The following is a 21,743-nucleotide window of genomic DNA, read 5'->3' on the forward strand; positions in this document are numbered from 1 at the left end:
CTATACCTCCTGTAAACTAGATCACCCTAACCCGCTTGTCTCTCACATCCTTTCCCACTCCCATCCACTGCTGCGCCTGTATTTCCACGTCCCACCTGCTCTCCATCTCTCCACTCTCCTTACCCTCGTCCAAGGTGGCTTCCGCCAGCTCCCTGATTATTCCCTCCTCCCCTCCATCTACAGCTCCTAGCAACTTTGATACTCCCCTCCCACTTCTTGTGTTTTTTTCCTTAGGCACCTTCTCTCCCTTCCCTCCCTCCTCCCTCCTCCGTTCCTCCCCATCCGCCCCCGGGATTCACCTACTCCCATACCTTCATTCCTTCACCCAACCCTCTGCCATTGGCATCCCTGCTCTCCCCTCTCCCATCCCCCACCACCTTCTTCCCCTCCTGGCAGGTCCCCAGACTCACACATGTTCAGTGGACATTGGCACGCTGGAGATCATCGCCATCAGTTTTTCGCGTGTGTGTGCCGTCGTGTTTGTGACTCAGTGTTTTTCGCCGCCCAAGCTCCTTCGTTCACGTGTGTCTTCTAAATCATCAGTGTTTGTGCACAGTGCCGACAGTTTTCTTGTTTTTCGTCGCGTGTGAAGGGCTTTATGTTTTTTTTAATAATTGTATCTATTATTTTTTTAACCACCATTATGTTACTTTTTTGTTTTCATTGGTTTTCTCTTTTATTGTACTGCTTGTGGATGAAGATCGGAGTAGAATTTTTCCGCTACCAGCCCACCTTGTATGAGGTGCAAAATAACAATAAAGAAAAAAAAGATTGCTACAAAGTTCGTAGCGTTTTTACTGAAGCTCAATAAACACAAAAGATACACACAACAGAGACTTCAGACATCAATAATACATCGTCATTCTCTGTTTACAACAATCTGCCAATGCGGGAGTAACTTTTCGATACCGCCACTGAAGAAATCACGTGGTTTCGAGGCGAAGAACTCGGCTAGCCATGATTGGAGCACAATTTCATCCGGCAACGGAGTTCCTTGAAGACTGGTCGACAGAGACTGGAAAAGGTGAAAATCTGAGGACACAAGATCAGGTGAACAAGATGCGTGCGGAGTGACAGACATTCCACCCCAACTCCCGCACAGCTTTTCTTTGTGTCCAACAGAATGCGGGCTGACATTACAGTGCATCAGCTTCACTTCAAGCAGTCTTTCGGGTTGTCGTTCTTGGGCTGCATGTGCAAGACATCTCAGGTGCTGCCAGTAAATGTCATCAGTGACGGTTAGACATCGAGGAATCTACAGTACACCACACCGTCGCTGTTCCACCAGATGCACAAGAAAGGAGCCTCCACGAAGAGTATGTGAATGCAATACACATACTCGGGCGTCCCCTGGGCGGTTGTATATAGGCTGATCCTTTCACTCCAGAAGCAACATGACAATCCTAGAGAAAAGGACCTTATCAGGCCCAGCACTGACGATTATCGCTGTAAATATTGAAGGCCTGTCTGCATGCAAAGAACGTCTACTACAAGCTCCGTCAGAAAGAGAAATGTGACGTCCTGTGTCTCCAAGAAACTCACAGAGATAGCACACTCAAAAGACCCAAGATAAACGGCATGTGACTGGATCTAGGGTGGAGAGATGGAAGCGGTCGGGAGAAGGGCACTGGATGGAACCGAAGGAAGAATTGGCACCAGGTTACGATGAGCACTGGGTGGTCTGGAGATCACTAAACAGGCTACGCACAAACACTGCACGGTCAAGAGATAACGTTCTGAAGTTGGGGATATTCTACTACATCTAATCTCTGCGACTGTGGAGAGGTGCATACGACATGTATAACTGCCCTAAATGTCCTTCACACTGCACTTTAGAGGATCTGATGTTGGCAACCCCAAATGCTGTCGACGTAACCCACTTATGGGCCAAATGCCTATAACATTTTGTTTCTGTGCACACATATTTGTATATATACACTCGTGGAAATTGAAATAAGAACACCGTGAATTCATTGTCCCAGGAAGTGGAAACTTCATTGACACATTCCTGGGGTCAGATACATCACATGATCACACTGACAGAACCACAGGCACATAGACACAGGCAACAGAGCATGCACAATGTCGGCACTAGTACAGTGTATATCCACCTTTCGCAGCAATGCAGGCTGCTATTCTCCCATGGAGACGATCGTAGAGATGCTGGATGTAGTGCTGTGGAACGGCTTGCCATGCCATTTCCACCTGGCGCCTCAGTTGGACCAGCGTTCGTGCTACACGTGCAGACCGCGTGAGACGACGCTTCGTCCAGTCCCAAACATGCTCAATGGGGGACAGATCCGGAGATCTTGCTGGCCAGGGTAGTTGACTTACACCTTCTAGAGCACGTTGGGTGGCACGGGATACATGCGGACGTGCATTGTCCTGTTGGAACAGCAAGTTCCCTTGCTGGTCTAGGAATGGTAGAACGATGGGTTCGATGACGGTTTGGATGTACCGTGCACTATTCAGTGTCCCCTCGACGATCACCAGAGGTGTACGGCCACTGTTGGAGATCGCTCCCCACACCATGATGCTGGGTGTAGGCCCTGTGTGCCTCGGTCGTATGCAGTCCTGATTGTGGCGCTCACCTGCACGGCGCCAAACACGCATACGACCATCATTGGCACCAAGGCAGAAGCGACTCTCATCGCTGAAGACGACACGTCTCCATTCGTCCCTCCATTCACGCCTGTCGCGACACCACTGGAGGCGGGCTGCTCGATGTTGGGGCGTGAGCGGATGACGGCCTAACGGTGTGCGGGACCGTAGCCCAGCTTCATGGAGACGGTTGCGAATGGTCTTCGCCGATTCCCCCGGAAGCAACAGTGTCCCTAATTTGCTGGGAAGTGGCGGTGCGGTCCCCTACGGCACTGCGTAGGATCCTACGGTCTTGGCGTGCATCTGTGCGTCGCTGCGGTCCGGTCCCAGGTCGACGGGCACGTGCACCTTCCGCCGACCACTGGCGACAACATCGATGTACTGTGGAGACCTCACGCCCCGCGTGTTGAGCAATTCGGCGGTACGTCCACCCCGCCTCCCGCATGCCCACTATACGCCCTCGCTCAAAGTCCGTCAACTGCACATACGGATCACGTCCACGCTGTCGCGGCATGCTACCAGTGTTAAAGACTGCGATGGAGCTCCGTATGCCACGGCAAACTGGCTGACACTGACGGCGGCGGTGCACAAATGCTGCGTAGCTAGCGCCATTCGACGGCCAACACCGCGGTTCCTGGTGTGTCCGCTGTGCCGTGCGTGTGATCATTGCTTGTACAGCCCTCTCGCAGTGTCCGGAGCAAGTATGGTGGGTCCGACACACCGGTGTCAATGTGTTCTTTTTCCCATTTCCGGGAGTGTATATATTTTCATATGCCTGCAATTAATTTTTTTCTGTGTGTCATTCATTTTTTTATATTGCTGTATCCATGGTGCTTCTCACAAGAATAATAAAAAAAATCTTCTGTGGATGTACGTAAGTCTTTGTGCGGGTAGCTGCCGCCTGTTTGGGTTCAGCCATTCGCTTCTTTTCTTTATGTTAGCACAAGGACAGCATCTCTCGTCATCAGTAACGATGCAGGGCAGGAATGGGCGGTGTCGTTCACGAGCCACTTCGTGACGAGCACGCACAGATGCCCATATGGCCTCCCACTTATTTTTGTGGTTTTGGTTAGAGCCTGTGGTAACCACACACTAGATTTTTGAAACATCCCCATTACAGGCAGATGTAGGACTATGGTTGATAGATCACAGTTCATCACATTTGTCGGTAGTGGAGTACAGTGACTTGGATCATCGTGGACTAATGCGTTTAAGCAGTCTTCATCAAACCCGAAATAGTCTTTCAGAACCTGGAGACTCACTAATGTCAAAACGATTCTCCCTAAACGAGAAAACCATTTTCTCTTACCGTGCTCAGTCCAGTGGCATTATCCCCATACACTGCACAAATGTTTGTCGCTGCCTCCGCTACTGTCATCCTTCTACTGAACTCAAACAGAAGAATATATCAGAAATGTTCAGATTCCTCCACTTGGCACTCAGTTCTCCAGCGCCCACAGTGCACTCACTATCTCCAAATGACAAAATTAAAATATGTAAACTCTAACAGCAACAGTGAACTACAAATAAAAAATGACAATCGATAAGTAAGTCCATAGCAATCGGGATACCAACATGCAAAACCAAAACGATAAGAACTTATGCACCAATCTTATATCTACGAAATTACATCATCCTAAGACACGAAGTTCAGGAGATGAAAGGTTATAAACACTGGAATGCAAGAAAAACTATGTCTTCTTGAAGCAGACTCCAAGTTACCCTGATTATATTCATCCAGTGTGTGATACTGAGCGCACTTAGCTACTTCTAACAAATTTTAAAGATGATCTCACCTCTTTTCCGAACTTCTTTCGCTTATACGTGTAATATAATCAGACGTTTGGAGTTATTTTATACGTTGAAGTTGGATTCTTCGAAGAATCGTGGGTGAAGGGATTACTTGTTTCCCGGTAAGTCGTTTAGAGGCGTCGCGAGGCCATGCTATGACATGACGAGTCAGTATCCTATCTGGGCATTTGTTCCGAGGGCGCCACGGGGCTATGAGAGGTAAATTCTGACTCAAGTCACTTCATTTGCCCACCGAGAACTTCATCCGAAATAGCTTCTATAAAACAACTACATCTGTGTCGGTAACTAATAAATGGCTACTCGTACAACAGTACCAAGACAAAGCCGGTTTTCATTTTAAACTTGTTTTGCTACCGGACCCTTTGTGGCGCTGGTCCCCAGGCAACAGCAAACTTTACCTCCGCGCAAGTGCTGCTGTTTGTAGGTCTGAACAAACCGTATGCTAACACAGAAGTCTGACGATTCGATTAAAATCTGAATAGAGTGTCAGAGAACTGATGCACGTCGGCAACAGACATTTTTAGTGGCACTTCGTGTCACGTATTGTGATTCACTGTGAAACTTCGTCGGCCATGAGAAAAAATAATGTAACGTTCGTTTCCTATAATGTTAGATAACTTACTTTAGAAACTTCACTAACAATGTTTGCATGTAACAGTCATTCATATGGCGTGGAAGATGAGAAGGAGGAATACAACGTTTTAAGAGGAACTTCCACGGCTCGATGTCTGGTCTTAAGCTGAAACTCCTCTATTAGAGTGTATAACGTCACCAATCGTTATAAAATGTTAATAATATTCTAGCTGTTAAAGACATGGAATTGGAAGTGAAGCATAAAGTGTCTCTACTGGATATTTACGTTTTTTGAACGTTTATGTGTTAGTTTCTAAATATTTACTTACGCTAGGGATTTTTTATATCTGTTCATAAGATGTAATCTTCGTACAGTCAAGTGTTAGCGACAAAATCTGCCACATTCCAATTTTAATATCATGATACCTGAAATTCTCGAGTCCTTATCTTCAAATTGCGTCATGCTACACGTGCATAAAACCTTCTTCGTGTTGCTTTCAAGATAATGGTGAGCTAGCGCGAGTGCGTCAATCATTTCTTGACATTGATTTGTAGGTAAATGATTAAATGAAATACCAGTCTTACCATTATTCCTTTTCTCTTCAGTTACAGCTTACAATTTGTTTTAAGGGTCAAACGTTATCACCCAACCTTACCATTCATTGCACTGCGCAATTTCACCACGTTTGACACACTGTTAAAATAAACATTGTTTGATAATTGTCTTATTCGGAAGTCGCACTGGTCTCAGAAATCTGTCTAAACTTTCACATCATCCGCTGTCTCACACGCTACGCTTTTCAGGGAATTGCACCACAAGGTATCATATGATTTGCCAACGGGTACAATATCATTCCTACAGGTGCTTTCTCTTATCAAACGTCTAAATAAAAATTCTAATGAGTTCAGTGGTAGATTTAGTTTTTCTTATTAGTCAGGTAATTAAAATGTGAGGTTATATAAAAGATTTCCGGAGATGTGAGCAACTTACAAATATTTTTTACTAAATAATTTTTTTGATCTATGTCTTCTATCTGGTGAGACCGCGTCCTACTGGTTTACCTTGTGTCTTATGGTGTCACCGACCTGTTATCTTCAAATGAGCGTTTTCGTCCCACTAAAAACTGAATGTGATATATGTGTTTTGAGCTTCTGTTCAAATACCATTCTCTTAAGAATTCTTCAGATTCCTTGTCTGTAATGTTATGTATTGTTATTGTATAGTAAAGATATTGTCCAGCGAGCAAGAAAACGTTCGACCTTTTTTTCGCTTCGCTTGCAATAAGCTGCTGATCTGTAATTATAGTGGTTCAACGATTGTGCATTCGTCGCATTTCACGTTGTTCATTAGTGCTAAAATTGTATACCTCCCCCATGGTTAACAAGGTATTTTAAACAGTAACTGCAAGGTGCTTCGAGTAATTTTCCGCTTTCTCTCTGTTGGTAACTTCCTATCTTATGTTCCCTTTATCAACTACTCTATTTGAATTCAACATAATTTATTCCTCTGTCGCTGCTAGGGAGAACCATTTCATACAAGAGCTGCTGTTTCAGTAATGCCTCCTACTTTTTTTACAAGAAAGTTAAATAGGTGGGGCAACAACATATTTAATTTATAGTGGCACAAAACCAGTCATTGGAAAACAACAGGTAGATGCCACCGCAGGACGCAATATTAACGAGTAGCGTGTGACCTTACCAGAAATATGTAATTAATCAAATACATACGGCAGCAGGTACAACATTCACGATTAATCTGCCACTTTTCAGTATAATCACCATCCTTGTCGACATCCTTTTTCCATCTTGAAAAAAGAGCATGTATTCATGTGCGATGAAACCCATGGTCCTCCTTCATAAGCTACTGGAGCAGGGATTTTTTCAGAGTCTCCGCAGCTTCGAAGAGAGAAGTTTGATGAAGTTCTTTGAGTGGGCAGAACGGGTGGACGTCTGATGATGCAAAGTCAGAGCTGTATGGTGGGTGACCTAAGACTTTCCAGTCTAGCTCAGCAGTTTCGCCAGCTGCAATGTGACTGGAGTGTGGTCTTGCACTGTGGAGCAAACGACGAATATCCGCTGGAACATCTGTTGGGCGATTTAATCAAGATATACTTTCAACTTCTTGAAGGTTTTCACGTATTGGATAGAGTTCACTGTGCACCCTGTGTCCAAAAAATCAACCATAGTCACACCCCCTGGATTCCGAAAGACTGTCAGCGCAATATTTCCAGCAGAACGCAATGTTTTTAATTTTTTCCTTGTCGGCCATGTTGTGTAATGCCATTACACCGATTGACTTGTGCTCAAAAAAACGAAGCCAAGCCTCGTCTGCACTCGCAGTTTACGCCTAAAACACTTCCCCCTCCGTAATGAAGCCACAAACTGGATGCCTTTCATTCCCTTGTTACCTTATTTTGTTCGGTTAACATTTTCGGCACCTAGTGTATACAAATTTATACGCCTATTCTTTAGAGCTCCTCTAACAAAACACTGCAATGACTAGGCAGAAAACGTCGTATTTCCACCTTTCCATAGGGGATGAGTTTGGCTGCCGAAAAGTCTGCAGATTTTTTATGAGGTACAAAATTTTACTGCTTGGCTTCTTATTTTCGCGGCTACGACAATTCTGAATATCTCAAGTGCGCCGATTTTACTTGTAGTAAGTAATCGGGCCTCGTGAATTGAAGAACAAGACAGTTTTAGTACTATCTTACTGGCATGGCCGTAACGGTGGTTACGCAGATATCACCAAAGCCAACTATTTCCGTTCCTAATTAAGACTCATCCATACCTCCACTAAAATACCTGCCAATAACATACCAAGTGTATTAATGGTACAAAAGAAAAGAACATTACACAGTGCTTGAACATACAGTTAGTCCCAGAAGAATGTTTATGCCGTTATCTGTATGCAATAACAGACACTATCCTTAACACATCTTTACATGAAAATACATGTTATTACTAATTGCACAATTAGCTAATATCTAATCAAATCGTCGCCATTATCGATTATAGCTTGGCACCTAAGCCCCCTCTACATTAAATCATCCATGTTTCCTACCTCTAAATGTCGTTCGACCCACTATGTAAGAAAGTGTTTGACTTTCTAGAAATTTTAGCAGCAGCTCCGTACGAAAGTATTTGTCCGTTTGGATGATCTACAAGGAACACTGCCTAGTGACGCTTCAGACATTTTGCAGTCATTTTAAACTGCAAACGCCAAAACAAAACATTCAACTCTCACATTGTGTACAAAAGCGCGTTGATTACAGATGGCGTACACTTTCTTGTGGAACTGATCATAAATGTGTAATTATTCTCACTTAAAGAAACTTAGATCAGAACAAGCTTCTCAACAGACCATGGCTACCACTTGGAGAGGTAAAGCAGGAAGTGTCAACAGAAGAATGTTGGAGAAAAGACGGATATTACTTCACAAAAATGACTGTCACTGAAGATATTCATCCAGACTTTAAGCACTGCCACTTCATGTTTATATAAATGGGTCTATTCTTCATTACAGATAGATACCACACTTCATAGTCACACTATTATATTCGCTCTTAAAAATAATTTTACTTAAATAAGAATGAAAAGAACTGTTAAGCCGTTAAAAGCACAAGTAAATATATGGAACAGAGACTTAAGTAGAATCTAACAAGTTGAAAGTCAGTGAATGGCAGATCTGGAGATATAATTTGGTCGCTTGTTTCAGAGGCTAATACAACTCTGCATCACTCGTTTTGTTTGGCATCATTATATGGAAAAGCTAGTCATACAGACTTTGAGAGACCTAGGAAATAGATTGCAGCATATTGGTCTAAATAAACCAGTATTACGTTTGTTGAGAAATTGACGTTTTATCATAGGAACTATCGATACAGGAGGGGCACTACTTTTATCAGACGACTGTGAAGAAGTGATTAAGCTGCAGAGAAATTCTGGTACACCTACATCGACATGATTACTTTGCTATTCACAATGAGGTGCGTGGCAGGGAGTTCAATGAACATAGTCTTTTAGAGTTGGTTACCAAGGTAGAAGCATAAGTGCCTAATATTCCATCAACTATGAGTCGGCAGAGTGGTTCTAGGCACTTCAGTCTGGAACCGCGCGACCGCTAAGGTCGCAGGTTTGAATCCTGCCACGGGCATGGATGTGTGTGATGTCATTAGGTTAGTTAGGTTTAAGTAGTTCTAAGTTCCAGGGGACTGATGACCTCAGATGTTAAGTCCAATGGTGCTAAGAGCCATTTTTTGAACTATGAGACCTTTAGAAACGGTGCGTAATATGTTCAAATGTGTGCGAATTCCTATGGGACCAAACAGCTGAGGTCATCGGTCCCTAGACTTACACACTATTTAAATTAACTTATACTAAAGACAACACACACACCCATGGCTCAGAAAAGACTCGAACCTCAGGCGGGAGGAGGCACGCATTTCGTGACATAGCGCCTCTAACCACGCAGCTAAATGGTACTTAAAATAGGATATCGGATGAACAGAGAAAAAACCGAACATGTGCTAGAAGTATCCGCACTCTGAGCGCTCTGTGCAAATGTAATTGCGTATATGCACTGAAACGCCAAAACAAACTGGTACCGGCATTCAAATACAAGTATATGTAACCCGGCAGAATACGGCACTTCGGTCAGCAACGCCTATATAAGACAAGTGTCTGCCGCAGCTGTTGTACCAGTTACTGCTGCTACAATGGAAAGTTATGAAGATTTAAGTGAGTCTGAATGTGTTTCTCGGCGCACGCGCGGTGGGAGACTGCATCTCCGAGGTTCTAGGCGCTCCAGTCTGGAACCGCGCGACCGCTACGGTCGCAGGTTCGAATCCTGCAAAGGTCTTGGACGTGTGTGATGTCCTTAGGTTAGTTAGGTTTAAGTAGTTCTAAGTTCTAGGGGACTGATGATCTCAGAAGTTAAGTCCCATAGTGCTCAGAGCCATTTCAACCATCTCAGAGGTAGCGATGAAGTGTGTATTTTCCCGTACGATCATTTCACGAGTGTACCGCGAATATCAGGAATCCAGTAAAACGTCAAATCTCTGACATCTCTTCGGCCGAAAAAAGATCCTGCAAGTACAGGACCAACGAAAACCGAGGAGATTTGTTCAGCGAAACAGAAGTGCAACCCTTCCGCTAACTGTTGCAGATTTCAGTGCTCAGCCATGAGCAAGTGTCAGTGTGCGAACCATTCAACGAAACATCATCCATGTGGGCTTTAGGAGCAAAAGGCCTACTCGTGTACCCTTGATGACGGCACACACAAAACTTTACGCCTCGCCTGGGTCCGTCACACAGGTATTGGACTGTTGATCACTGGAAACCTGTTGCCTGGTCGGACGAATACCGTTTCAAATTTTATCGAGCCGATGGACGTGTACGAGTATGGAGACAACCTCATGAATCCATGAACGCTGCATGTGAGCAGGGGACTGTTCAAGCTGGTGGAGACACTGTAATGGTGTGGGGCGTGTGCAGTTAGACTGATATCGCACCCCCAATACGTCTAGATACGATTCTGACAGGTGACACGTACGTAAGCATCCTGTCTGATCACCTGCGTCCATTCATGTCTATTGTGCATTCCGATGGATACCGGCAGTTCCAGCAGGACAATGTGACACCTCAGACATCCAGAATTGCTACAGAGTGGCTCCAGGAACACGCTCCTGATTTTAAACACTTCCCTCGGTCACCAAACTCCCCAGACATGAACATTACTGAGCATATCTGCGATGCCTTGCAACGTTTTGTTCAGGAGGGATCTCCTCCCCCAGGTAGTCTTAGGCTTTATGGACAGCCCTGCAGGATTCATGGTGTCATTCCTCTCCAGCACTACTCCAGACATTAGTAGTAGAGTCCACGCCACGTCGTGTTGCTGCACTCCTGCGTGCTCGCGGGGGCTATACACGATATTAGGCAGGTCTGCCAGTTTCTTTGGCTCTTCAGTGTAGACACCAGTAATAATTTCATGTGGCTCAGTGGCACTGCGCAGGTCTTTCTATAGGACGCCACTTCGTCAACTTGCTTATCCCTAAGCTACCCCAGTCCTCCAACTGGGTTAAGGGGATCTGAAGTTAAATACGGAATCCGAACCATGAGCTGTTTCTGGCGACTCCTCACATCGTTGAGAGGTGACGGCTTGGTTCAAATGAAGACCGAAAAATCCGTGGCCCAACCGATATTATATCCCTAGACCTGTTGGTTCTTCAAGCCCGCTTTACTGCTAGATCACCAGGCCTTGCATGTATGTAAATACATCATGTATATGAATTGATGAGTAAGTTTGCGAGTATCGACGTATGTGACACAATGGCCGGATCTGTTGACTGCATTGACTTAGAAGCTCAGATCTTTTACATCCGCAAGGGATGTCAGAACTTAGTACCTGCCATAAATTACAACTTGATACCTTCACCTGTTCTTAAGAAATAGAGGATCTTAACAGCACAACATACAGACGGACGACAAAGTGATCCTATAAAGTTCTGTTTTTACCGATTGACGTACAGAACCCAAAAAATCGGCCGTGTCCTTTCCTGAAGACCGGAGTTTTCCTGAAGCGATTAAGCGAAAAGCTAAAAAATTTAAAACTGGCCTAGATGGCCAAACGAGGGTCTGAACCGTCACCAGGTTTGATCGTGAACCGTCACGAGGACTTTCAAGACATGACGCTTGAATACGCAAAGTCATCGGCTTTATTTGACAGTCAAAATGAAAATCTAATACTTTAATGAAACTCACCCAAAATACACGTAATCAATAAAACCTGTAAAACAGTAGTTGTGGGGTAGATGCATTTCTGTTCGTTGCAGCTGGTTTTCCAAACTCCGCATCTCTGTGCTATTGCGGTTGCCATTATGTACTGTGAATACAATTATAATAAACGATTAATTAAAATGCACAGCACATATCAATATAGTCGTGACTGATAGATCGACTAATTACGGATCACAGCCTATCGCCGCATAATGTCGAGAGCAGGAAGCGCTATCTGATTCTCTGATAAACATCTACCGGGGACCGTTGATGGGGACGGTTGTCTGACGTCATAGTTTGAGAGGAGACAGAGTTGCTTTCTCGAGTGCACGAACAACCAGCCACTTGTTGTCGAAGCTTCACGTCAGTCCGCAGTTATGTCTCTCAAACTCTAGAGCTGCTAATGCATTACGTGTTGTTTGCCGAACGTCATAACTGAAATCCCTCTGTCTGTGTGCATTAGCGGCTCCGAGCGTCTCTGCTGAACTTTAGTAACTGCCCCATTCATCTCGAACGATCTGTGTCCATAGAGTAGCGCCACTCTCCAAACTTCCAGATGTCTCTTTGCACCGAGTTACTGTAAAGTGTAAAACTTGGGTAATGGAATCGAAAAGTGCTGATGGAATTTCATTAGGAAATGAGGCATGGAGGTCGTAAATGGACTATTTAATCAAACAAAATAATTGATCACGGAATTACAAAGACGATATAAAAAGCAGATTAGAAAACCACAAAAATCGTTTCGTGAAAAGACTGGTTAATATAACTCCTAAAGTAAATTTGAGTGGCAGAAGTCATTTCTGAAAGTATTTGTCTGGAGTGAAACTGGGATGACAGCCATTACAGGCAAGAAAAGAACATGAGCTTTGAAAATGTAGTTTTACAGAAGAATTGTGAACATTCGATGGGGAGTAACAAAGAGGTATTAATGTAGGGGTGTGGAATCGAATTCGGGATACAAGAAAATGACGACTTGACTGGAATAGGGATGAGATGATAGCACACGTCCTTAAGCGTCAGGCACTAGTTATTTTGGGTATGGAGCGAAATATGCGGGAGCAAAGAAATCTAGGGGCTGGACTGTAACAAGCAGGTTCATGTCGGTACATGTTTCAATATTTATCAACAGATGAGGCTTGCACGGAGTACATTTGCGTAGCGAAGTGCATTAACCTACAACAACAACAACAAGAATAGTAATAATAAATAAATGACTAAAACGATGATTACTGTGCGGTTCCCCACAAGAAAGCGGTATTTGTGTCAGTGTTTACGTAGAGATGAAGAGGCTTGCACAAAGCTAATTTGCGTAGAGGTATGCATCAACCTCGAACAACAGCAACACAGTCAAGTGGCTACCCAGACAATTATTGTGTGGCCCACTAGAAGAATTCATTGTGTGTGAATGGACGAAGGTCATAGATAGGGGAGTGGGAGTAGCTCGACGCCTGCTGCCATCTGTTTGTCTACACGCAGCCCAGGTGGGAACGGTTCCTGACTCCCCACATGACAGCAAGTCGTTCGTCCATTGTACGAGTAGGCGAGGTCTGCAGATTTTGCAGAATCTAGACACAAAGGAATTAAAGACACTGGCTGCGAGCAGGCATTGGCTGAAATCAATGGGGAAGTTGAAAGTTTGTGGCGCCCTGGCATTCAAACCCTATTACTATGCAAATGCTCTGAGCGCTGTGTCATCCGGGCACATTGGTCATCGTAGCTGCACAGATTACGCTAACACGCCCTCCATTAGACGCAATTTCTCATTTTATCCACACACTACTAACGTAGTGCCCATTGTCCATTATTGTGCAGCATTTATTTGATTACCTTAAGAGTTAGAGCTTGCTGTGCATCCGCACTGAAGAGATCACTGGCCTCCTCGCGTTAATTATATATCTGAAAGAACAAACAGCACATATACAGGGTGATTCAAAAGTAACTGTACACACTACGTGGGTGTAATATATTCATCCAAGTAAGTGTGAAATGTCAAATAAAGTTTCATGTGAAACTGCTTTCCGAGGTATTCAGTAGCGCAGGGATGATAAGTGCAAGACTAAAACACACTAAACTCCGCCCGTACAGGCCGTGGAAGCCCGACAGTACCGACCGACCGCCGTGTCTTCCTCAGCCACAGGCGTCACTGGATTTGGATATGGAGAGGCAAAGGGTCAGCACATCGCTCTCCCGGCTGTATATCAGTTTACATCTACATCTATGTGATTACTCTACTATTCACAGTAAAATGCCTGGCACAGGGTTCAATGAACCACCTTCATGCTGTCTCTCTACCGTTCCACTCTCGAACGGCACTCGGGAAAAACGAGCATTTAAGTTTTTCCGTGCGAGTCCTGATTTCTCTTATTTTATCGTGATGATCATTTCTCCTTGTGTAGGTGAGTGCCAACAGAATGTTTTCGCAGTCGGAGGATAAAACTGGTTTAGGAGACCGGAGCCTCTACTTCCCAATCAAGTAGTTCCTCAGCTCGCCTCACGATGTCTAAGTGGACTCCGCTTGCTAACAGCGCTCGGCAGACCGAATGGTCACCCGTCCAAGTGGTAGCCGAGCACAACAGCGCTTAACTTCGGTGATATGACGGGAACCGGTGTTACCACAGCGTCAAGGCCGTTGGCACAAGTGCTCACTAAATTAGTTCTTTTCAGAATACAACGGCACGGCTGGACCCGAAATTGTACATTTTTGCACAACGTGTTCAAAATGACGTCCATGTAGACGAAAACAGTGATATGCCCGACGTCTTACCGGTCTAGGAATCTTGCAGTCCCGGTTCATCTCATTCTTCACCGAATTTCCAATCCGCCGCTATAGTTTTGCTACATTCTCAATGCAGCATCCATGAGCTCCATGAGACGGCGCCAAAGGTGAAAGCCCAGGGTGGTTAAGATCAGGCGTGTCAAGCAACTGCTCCTGTTCGACCAGTCCACATCCTGTGATAAACAACATGGAGGTACTCTCTCTTGCCTCCCAGCCTGAAATGTATAGCGGCACCGCCTCTTGTTCCAAAAACTATCGATAAACTCTGCCTGTCGCGCGCTGTGGAATAACATGATGTCCGAGTAACTACTTGCCCACCATACTACACAGAATGTTCACAGGAAAACGTTGTTCATATTCTCTTGCTGCAGTTGCGCGAGGATTGTCATACACACGCACGTGCATGTTATGAGAGTTCACTACGCCCGTACGAGTAAAGATGCTCTCGTCCATAAACAGCACCCGATAAACAAACAGTGATTCAGCAGCATAGCGCTCGAGTAACCACTATCAGAAATTCTGACGTCCAGCGTCATCTACAGGCGACAGCTCCTGTACCTTCTGCAGGTGAAAAGGTGGAATTACTGTCTCCCTAGCAGGCGCCATAGAATTGACTGAGGAACCCCTATAGTGGCACTTACTTATACGGTTGGTAGTTAACCGTCGGATCTTCGTCTGCCATTTCCAGGATCTTCTAAACACCTATGATGTAAAGCCTACCACAAATGACATTATGTATCATAACTCGAAAATAAATCAATTTCAGACAAAACTTTATTTCACTTCTTAGTCTTATTTTGATGCATACTTAAAACCCACGAAATGTGTACTTACTGTACATTTGAAGAATCCGTTACTGAATACTCGCAGAATCCGTGAGCCGTCGCTAAAATCCCCTCGTGTGTGGCCAGCTAATCTGCGGCGATCTGAGTCACCGAAGAAGGGCCGATCGCACCGTATAGCTCCCCGGTGGCGACTTCACCTCCTAAAGTCGAATACTTGTCGCCTCCTATGCGCGTGCAAACTATGTCTTTACGATAGTGGAGACCCACACTAAACAGTATTGAACACGGAGAGCCGAACTCTAGCTAATCCCCAGTATCCTACGGCGCATACGTAACGCGTGTGTTATGATCCCACGTCGAAAGCCTGTTAACTCGCGACGTGCTGCCATGTTCACAAGATACGTACAGGGTATGGACGAAAATATAGTAACACCGCGAGTAATTGATTCTTGGACATAAAGGCAGATGATTGCGCTATTGTGTCTGACCACGAATGGCACCCGTGCAGTGTCCTCGATACTTTGTTCTGATTACGACAGTCACTTGCAATGTTCTTTGTAGCTGCGAGTGTATTACGTAGGAGATAACTAAATTCGGACGTAGTGCTCGTATGGTGAGTGTTTCCGTTAACATGGAAGCCGATGTGTGTGGTCCTTCAGGAGACACCATATCGAAGATTTATACGGGCATGCAAGGAATGTGGAAAAATATCATCCATTGAGAACGCACACCGAAGTCTGTGTCGAGTGATCGTGACGCATATGCCATTAATAGGATAACTTACCCGCGGGACTACGAGGCAAAGGCACAAAATCATTTGGTCGAATGAGTCTTATTCCTCACTGTTTCCAAGTTACACCCCAGAAATGAAACACTGTGCAGCAGCCATATCGTGGTATTCCATGGGCTCCATGGTTATGCTGGAAGTTGACATCACTGCATTGACCACTTTGGCTGGCCGAGCGAGATAGCGCAGTCGTTAGGACACTGGACTCGCATTCGAGAGGACGACGGTTCAATCCCACATCGGGCCATCCTGATTTAGGTTTTCCGTGATTTCCCTAAATCGCTGCAGGCAAATGCTTGGATGGTTCTTTTCAAAGGGCACGGCCCACTTCCTGCCCCACCCTCGCCCAATCTGATGAGACCGATGACCTTGCTGTCTGGTCTCCTCCCCCAAAACAGCGCAACCCCTTTTGTCTGATCAGGCCCATCCCGTATTGCAATGTTTGTTCCCCACCGGTGATGCCATGTCCCCAGACGACAAGGCCTCTGTTCACGCAACTTGCATCAGGACTGGTTTTTGAGGACGAGTACGAATGGCCTCCACAGCCGCAAGAACTCAATATTATTGATTCTATGTGGTCTGCTTTGAAGAAAATGGTGCGTAGACGCTATTCACCTCTATCGTCTACTATTTTGCAGAAAGAATGATGTAAGATATCCTTTAAAACCCTACTAGACCTGTATATATCCTATTCCGAGGTGAATGGAAGATGTTCTGAATGCCAAAACCTTTCCTACACCGTATCAGGTGTGTCAGTATGTTATATTTTTGATATTTCCACATTTTCACCAAACCCCTGATCTGTTACATAGTTGTCAGGTATCGTTATCATACTCGCGTCTTACCCTTCCTAAAGCCAAAATATTGTGACATACACGGTACATCTTCTAAGAGGAAAACCTCCTCCGCGAATTCTGGCCTTTCAGTTTAAAATGCAATTATTTTGTTCGAAATCTCTTTTACAGCATACTACTCACGTACTCAGTTGACACCAAATCTGAGGAACATACGCAACATACCGTTATCTATCCAAAACGTTTGTTTCTGTTTTTGACGGAGAAATTGTAAATTTTATGTACAAGTAAGTGTACGTGATGAAATACCCGAGTGATTCTATAACGACTGTGCAAAGAGCTTGACCACCTGCTACCAGTAGTATATCATATGTCGTTTGACCAACGATGGAACCTAATGATTCGAAACGATCACAGATCGTAACAGTTTTCATGACAGATCGAAAAACAGATAGATATAATTTTCGGCCTACGCAGCACATTCTATCTTCGTACATTATGACTTTCCAGGAGAATGAAATTAACCTCCTAGGCTTTCTCTGTTCATTCATCACACTCTAAGCAATGTAGGCAATAGCGTTCAGATTAAAACTGTGTGCCCGACCGAGACTCGAACTCGGGACCTTTGGCAAGGGTCCCGAGTTCGAGTCTCGGTCGGGCACACAGTTTTAATCTGCCATGAAGTTTCATATCAGCGCACACTCCGCTGCAGAGTGAAAATCTCATTCTGGAAATAGCGTTCAGGTTGATGAAACAGTTTTCTTTCCGGAAGCCACTAAAAACCATTTTGCATTTAAATTTGTGAACAAATAAGAGCCTACCTAGTATATCAACAGACTTGTGACTGAATTCAAGAAACTTTCAGAGGCGTGGGAGAATCATTACACTCCATTAATTTCTGCTATAATTTATTGACTGTAATCTCTGTTAACGTGTGAACACATTTGCGTAACTACTGTTGCATTTTTGACGAAGAAGAATGCCTCTGTCACCAAACTACCATGAATACTCAGCGACAATAAAGCATAAATACACTCCTGGAAATTGAAATAAGAATACCTTGAATTCATTGTCCCAGGAAGGGGAAACTTTATTGACACATTCCTGGGGTCAGATACATCACATGATCACACTGACAGAACCACAGGCACATAGACACAGGCAACAGAGCATGCACAATGTCGGCACTAGTACAGTGTATATCCACCTTTCGCAGCAATGCAGGCTGCTATTCTCCCATGGAGACGATCGTAGAGATGCTGGATGTAGTCCTGTGGAACGGCTTGCCATGCCATTTCCACCTGGCGCCTCAGTTGGACCAGCGTTCGTGCTGGACGTGCAGACCGTGTGAGACGACGCTTCATCCAGTCCCAAACATGCTCAATGGGGGACAGATCCGGAGATCTTGCTGGCCAGGGTAGTTGACTTACACCTTCTAGAGCTCGTTGGGTGGCACGGGATACATGCGGACGTGCATTGTCCTGTTGGAACAGCAAGTTCCCTTGCCGGTCTAGAAATGGTAGAACGGTGGGTTCGATAACGGTTTGGATGTACCGTGCCCTATTCAGTGCCCCTCGACGATCACCAGAGGTGTACGGCCAGTGTAGGAGATCGCTCCCCACCCCATGATGCCGGGTGTTGGCCCTGTGTGCCTCGGTCGTATGGAGTCCTCATTGTGGCGCTCACCTGCACGGCGCCAAACACGCATACGACCATCATTGGCACCAAGGCAGAAGCGACTCTCATCGCTGAAGATGACACGTCTCCATTCGTCCCTCCATTCACGCCTGTCGCGACACCACTGGAGGCGGGCTGCACGATGCTGGGGCGTGAGCGGAAGACGGCCTAACGGTTTGCGGGACCGTAGCCCAGCTTCATGGAGACGGTTGCGAATGGTCCTCGACGATACCCCAGGAGCAACAGTGTCGCTAATTTGCTGGGAAGTGGCGGTGCGGTCCTGTACGGCACTGCGTAGGATCCTACGGTCTTGGCGTGCATCCGTGCGTCGCTGCCGTCCGGTCCCAGGTCGACGGGCACGTGCACCTTCCGCCGACCACTGCCGACAACATCGATGTATTGTGGAGACCTCACGCCCCACGTGTTGAGCAATTCGGCGGTACGTCCACCCGGCCTCCAGCATGCCCACTATACGCCCTCGCTCAAAGTCCGTCAACTGCACATACGGTTCACGTCCACGCTGTCGCGACAAGCTACCAGTGTTAAAGACTGCGATGGAGCTCCGTATGCCACGGCAAACTGGCTGACACTGACGGCGGCGGTGCACATATGCTGCGCAGCTAGCGCCATTCGACGGCCAACACCGCGGTTCCTGGTGTGTCCGCTGTGCAGTGCGTGTGATCATTGCTTGTACAGCCCTCTCGCAGTGTCCGGAGCAAGTATGGTGGGTCTGACACACCGGTGTCAATGTGTTCTTTTTTCCATTTCCAGGAGTGTAATTATTCATTCTGTGAAAAACTTAATAAAGTTAAATAGCAATTCCGTCACAAGGTATTAACGTGGAGTTCTCAATTAACCGCAAGAGTGTAGGAAAAATGGCTGTGAACTGAAATACTGTAGCAAACGAATAGCAGAGTTACAATGCATTTAAATCGAGCAGTTCACACACTGTTTTATAGACTAGAACAAATTTGCAGAGACGACTATGTGACGAAACCGGCTTCTCTTTTATATGAAACAAAAAGAAATTACGAACTATTTACTCCACGGATGCATGCAAGAATGGACCGGAGTACGAGCAACATTTTCACCCTACATTTCAAAGTATGCAATACACACAAGAAGTCGTAATCAGGAATAGATTGCAATACGGACTAGTTTCATGTCATGTCAGATCGTCCTAAAGTTTTGACATGTGGTAAGGCACAATTATTTCCACTTGATAATGGCCCCAATGCCGAAATTGTAATATTGGGTTTTACAAATAAATAATTTTACTGTCAAAAGGCGTACAAGGCGTCATTTTCGTAATTATACGTGACTGTGAACAGCAACTACGAGAAGTTAGTTTTTGATTGAGATTTCTCAAATACATTAGTTTGCACGGTCTGAAAAGCTTTTCAGTTTCCAAGCCCCCATTATACTGCTCGCCCGTAAAGTGCAAATAAAAGGTATTGCCATTTCAATCGTGTATTTCGAATTAAAAATACGAATTTTCGTGCATCATTCTGTTGTACTCGTATTCACAGTTCACAGAACAGCCATTTGGTGCACTGGTATCGTCCTGTTTCGGTATCGCAACTCGTCCCTTGCGTTTCTGATACGGGTCTAAGACGGATAGCTTTACGGATGAAGAAGTGGACGATTTGCAACGCGGTCTGGGTCCTGTGAATGCAGTGGTAGAGCGGTACAGCGACGCTGTTCTCAGTTAATCCGGCGCTGACGGCAACCACATCACAGTACGTTGGCGTCTGAGACTGGTAGCATTACTCTATCCCTCTGCATGACAATGCGATCCGTCGCGACATTTGTGCTTCCCACCAGCTGTAACTCTTCCCCACCTATGCCACTCCACATTTGGGCCTCTCTCGCATCTCCCTCGCCATCCGTCCCCATCCTATTCCTCCTGCAACCACCGCTCTAACCACACGACACACTGCACCTCACCCTCCGTCATTCCCACCGACAGTGTATCCCACTATCCACCTAAGCTGCTACCTCTCGTCTCCATAGTTTTCCTATCTAACAGCCCTATACCTTTCTACGCACACCCCTCAACGCTTTCGAGCATACTCCCTGCTCCGTCATTACTTCTCACCCTAGTGCAGTTCTTTCATACTGTAAGTGAATTTGCAGTGCTTCAGTGTTTTTATCAGAAGTGTTTCAGGTTCCTGCAATGCCTTTTTAAACTGTATTTATTTTCGTTTTTGATTGTGCGCCTTCGCTTTTTAATTTAGAATAGATATCAGCCACAAGTTTTGTTTGTATTTCTCGTTAATAACGTTTTAAATGGCTTAGCTGAAACGCGGAGAACTGTGGCTCTGACAGTCCAGCCAGCACTCACATGTCGCGAGGGGGATGAGATAACAAGAAAGAGGAGAAAAGGAGTTCCACTACTCTGTTCTGTGGGTTGCTGCATACTAAACGCTTCTTGGCAGTTGTGAGGGCGTCTTCACGGAAACGAGACAGATTGCGGTAAGGAAATGAATAAATCGTAATTGCGTTATTATTCTGCAACCAACAGGAGGACACAGTGGGTCCCTTATACCAAAATACTCAGACCGTTTTCCTGAACGAACTCTGCTTGCACACTACCTTGCACAAGGGACAACCTTTACCGTAAGTAGAAATCTTGAATAAATAACCGCTTGGCTGCTATTGTAAATAATTCAATTAACGACTTGAATCGTTGCATAGGTGCCAAATCATCAGATTAGATCTGTTAAATTAGAAAAGGCGTGAGCTATAATTGTAGTCAATCTATAATTACAATCAGTTGTGAGAAATAGAGCAAATTGCTTACAAGGACAACAGGACGCGCATAACCGAATAACCCTTAGATTTAGGGTCACAAAACATTCAGAGAGGTTAAAAATTAATTAAAAATGTGAGAAACATCGACAAGAACCTTCTGATGGAGTAGTATGTGTAAAAATGACACACCACGGATAGTAATGTTTTAGGCACACTTCAGGAACCGTGGACCCGTACTTTGTGCTTACCTGGCGATTTACTAATTCTGGCCGAGCGGTTCTAGGCGCTACAGTCTGGAACCGCGCGACCGCTACGGTCGCAGGTTGGAATCCAGCCTCGGGCATGGATGTGTGTGATGTCCTTAGGTTAGTTAGGTTTAAGTAGTTCTAAGTTCTAGAGGACTGATA

The 21,743-nt window shown here is 45.2% G+C and overlaps 1 protein-coding gene across 1 annotated transcript in view; it reads right to left on the bottom strand.

The window, feature by feature from the left end:
* Nucleotides 1–6,362, bottom strand: part of LOC126282477 (adipokinetic hormone/corazonin-related peptide receptor variant I-like) — a 128,321-nt gene extending 121,959 nt beyond the window's left edge. The window contains exon 1 of the mRNA XM_049982134.1: nt 6,354–6,362. Coding sequence (XP_049838091.1) covers nt 6,354–6,362 — 9 coding nt within the window. The remainder of the gene's footprint in view (nt 1–6,353) is intronic.
* Between the last annotated feature and the right edge of the window lie 15,381 nt (nt 6,363–21,743).

Source organism: Schistocerca gregaria, chromosome 7, assembly GCF_023897955.1.
Source record: "Schistocerca gregaria isolate iqSchGreg1 chromosome 7, iqSchGreg1.2, whole genome shotgun sequence".
NCBI lineage: Eukaryota > Metazoa > Arthropoda > Insecta > Orthoptera > Acrididae > Schistocerca > Schistocerca gregaria.